Source organism: Cricetulus griseus, chromosome X (assembly GCF_003668045.3).
Source record: "Cricetulus griseus strain 17A/GY chromosome X, alternate assembly CriGri-PICRH-1.0, whole genome shotgun sequence".
NCBI lineage: Eukaryota > Metazoa > Chordata > Mammalia > Rodentia > Cricetidae > Cricetulus > Cricetulus griseus.
Genome location: NC_048604.1, coordinates 45511112 through 45514585, shown reverse-complemented (window position 1 = coordinate 45514585; position 3474 = coordinate 45511112). Strand labels below are relative to the sequence as shown.

At 43.2% G+C, this 3474-nt stretch overlaps 1 protein-coding gene across 1 annotated transcript; it reads left to right on the top strand.

The window, feature by feature from the left end:
- Positions 1-330: 330 nt before the first annotated feature.
- On the top strand, positions 331-3222 carry LOC100772630 (60S ribosomal protein L36a). The gene is made up of 5 exons (XM_027432831.2): positions 331-490; positions 857-962; positions 1304-1371; positions 2682-2804; positions 3151-3222. Exons 1-5 carry the CDS (start codon positions 380-382, stop codon positions 3169-3171), a joined length of 429 nt encoding a protein of 142 aa, XP_027288632.1. The 5' UTR covers positions 331-379; the 3' UTR covers positions 3172-3222.
- The last annotated feature ends 252 nt before the right edge of the window (positions 3223-3474 follow it).

The window sequence follows — 3474 nt, the reverse complement described above, 5'->3', positions numbered from 1 at the left end:
TACACATTAAATAAACGAACTGAAGCGATTGGTTCCCTTCCAGGGCTTCCTTGAGCCACATTTTGCTGTGAAAGATAATTTCAGTCCCCTTGAAGAATGCTAGGCTGAGATGGAAGACCCCTCCACTTGATCCTAGTCCCTGTTCTGTTCCAACACGGGAAGTCAGAGTCTCAGAAGAGCATTGCTTTCTTCGCTTAAGCTAACAAACTGCAACGTCCGCCAAAAGGGGTGGAGTAATGAAGTTTGCAGGGCCCTGGGCGGGAGGAAGTGGAGGAGAGAGCCACAGACTTTAGGCGGAGCCTTGGCTGAAGCGCTTGCTGGCTGCTGAGACAGATCATCCAGCCATCCGAGGGCGCTGTGCTGGGATCTTACAGACTCTATGATAGCTGTCTCCCACGGCTCGGAGGAAGTGCACCCAGGCACCTCCTATAAACTTCCGTCCCTGGCCTTGCCTCGTTCTTTCTGTGCCGATATCGCTCCCGCCAACATGGTATGATCGTGTGTTGGGGTTTCGTAGTATCCAGCTTAATCCTCTCACCTGGCGTGGACAGCACTGTCCCAGAGCGTGTCAAGGCTCCGGCAAGACCTCGATGTACCTAAGAAATCTAGCTTTGCCGAGAGCGACACATAGGGAACCGAGTTATGGGCGGAAGAATTGAAGTGCCAGGGTGATTTAGCTGTGGGTGGATACACTGTGTTGGGCGGAGTGTGTGACTGTATCAACTTTTAGATTTACATGGTCGTTGTGTTTTAGCGAGTAGTTGCAGAGTTAATCAGCTTCTTCTGGATCCAGGGAGGGTGCTGGGCCACTGTGATCCGGCAACTGCACGTTCTGAACACTTTATATTTTTACTAGGTGAACGTTCCTAAGACCCGCCGGACGTTCTGCAAGAAATGTGGCAAGCACCAGCCCCATAAAGTGACACAGTACAAGAAGGGCAAGGATTCTTTGTATGCCCAGGGTGAGCTGCTTATGTATAATTTGGTGGTGGTTAGGGGACGGTTTGGGGAGTTGGGAGATGCTATGTAAACCAAGCTGGCCTGGAATAAGCAATCCTCCTGCCTCAGCCTCTAAAGGATTGGGGTTGTGCCTGTTTCCTGCCATGCCAGAATGAATAATTTGGTTTTGATGTGACATTTATGAGACATACTACAAGTCCAGGTATCTACACCTCCTTGGATTCGATTAAAATTTTCTTAATGCAGGTCAGCCCCAAATTAAAATTAAGACTATTCTATGTAGCTATTTTGACATATGTTCTGTAGCACATCATATCAAATAACTTTAATAACTTTTTCCCAGGAAAGCGGCGTTATGACAGGAAACAGAGTGGCTATGGTGGGCAGACTAAGCCTATTTTCCGAAAAAAGGTTAGTGATTACCAATTGACATATTTCTTTGGGTTTTGTTTGTTTGTTTGTTTTTCCTTTTTGAGACGGGGTTTCTCTGTAACATTACTGTCTGTGGTGGAACTCACTTTGTAGACCAGGCTGGCCTCACAGAGATCCACTTGCTTCTACTTCCCAAGTGCTGGCATTAAAGCTGTGCACCACCACCGCCCGGCTTGACATGGTTCTTGATTATTGTAAGGACCTTGCATTTGTCATCTCTTGTCTACAAGCATTACTATAGTGTTAAAAACAGCAAAGTTCCCGAACTTGTGGGAGAGATGTTTCTAAGGCAGTGGAGCTGGGAGTCAACCCAGATCTGACTATATAGAGTGTAGCATCTCAGTATTTACAAGAGCTACTAAAGAGGCAAAAAGGGCAAGAGGAAATGTGCCCTGCTTTCCTAAGAACTGAATTATGTGTACAGCAGCAAGACCTCCCATTAGTTTATTGTGTCTGAATCCCCGGCTCTTTGTTGATGGAAGCTCAGTGGTAGAGTGCTTACCAAGTATGAGAGCATCCGAGGTACAATTCCCTGTACTGCCATGAAAGGCTATTTGGATTTCTCCAGTCTCATGAAGTCTTGAAATTCTTTACAGTAATCGAGGCCTTTCCACTGCTCCAGTTGAATGAGGTTCCTTCTTTAGGTTCAGCTACTTAGCAGTGACTTGGAACATAGCATTTATTGCTCATCTTTGTCCCTCTGCCAGCCTGGTTGTAGAAATTAGATGACTTTTTGGGGGGTCCTGGATTGGGTGTAGGGTAATGGGAATGCTTCTTCATTTAAATGTCTGGCTAGTTTGTTTGGGAAATGGATGTGTTTCAGCGTTCAAACTGTAAAATAGCAACAAGACTCTGGCTAAAATAGTGGACTTAAGTAGATTATTAGAAGGGAATGAGTAACTGATCTTAGGACTAATTGAAGTCTTAAGAAAACTGCTGAATTCCAAAAATTTTATTTCATATTTTCGTGAATTTGACTGGCTTTTATTTGATTCAACCACTAAACAATACAAATAGCTTGAAAGGCTATAGATTTAAAACAGCTTTTTCGGTGAGGGGGTGGGGACAATTTCATGTAGCCCAGGCAGGCCTCTAACTCATGTGGCTGCAGCTTGTCTCTACCTCAAGAGTGCTGGGAACACAGGCATGCACAACCACATACAGCTTCAGTTTTGTTACTATTTTAAGTTCTCAAAATCATTGGCTTCTGGATTTTTTTCCCTCCATAGCTAAGTACAGATCATGGCAAAAATAATTTTGTGAAGGGTTTGACTTTATTTCTTTTGTAGGCTAAAACTACAAAGAAGATTGTGCTGAGGCTTGAGTGTGTTGAGCCCAACTGCAGATCTAAGAGGATGCTGGCTATTAAGAGATGCAAGCATTTTGAACTGGGAGGCGATAAGAAGAGAAAGGTAACCATCCTTTTAAATAATAGCTTCATTTGTAGAGGTAACTGCCATAGTGCTCCCTCCAGGATAACTGTCTATAGCTGAAGGTAAATATGCCATGTTTGAAATGCTTGAAAGCAGAGATGTTTTACTTCTAGGTTTTGTTGTATTTCAGATTTGTGACTTTTTCATAGGCTTTATTAGCTGAAAACTCTAAAATCTTGAACACCCATATGTCTAAATGGCTTCAGGATTGCAGTGTATACAGTTTGATGTAATCAGGGAAGGAAGCTGCATGCTGAGCCCATGGATAATGTAAGGTTCCTTAAAAACTATAAAACAACACTTTGTTTTTCTGTTCTGTTTACAGGGCCAGGTGATCCAGTTCTAAGCTGCTCTTGGTATGGAGACAATAAAATCACAATAAAAGAAACTCATCTCATTCGAGTGTGGTTGGTCTTTTGGGAGGGAATAAACAAAAGCTATCGAAATTCCCTGAAAGTTCCTGATTGGTGGCTGAGTACAACTTTAGGATTAAACTTTGTTGAGCTGGTGTGAAATGTGACTTGTCATTGGGATCCTACTTACAGTTTAAAATCCATGAGTTGCTGCCTACCATAAAATCTCAAATAGAGACTTGTTTCAAGGTATCGTAGGCCAGTAACTTGTTGAATGATTATAAGTTTCAGTCTTA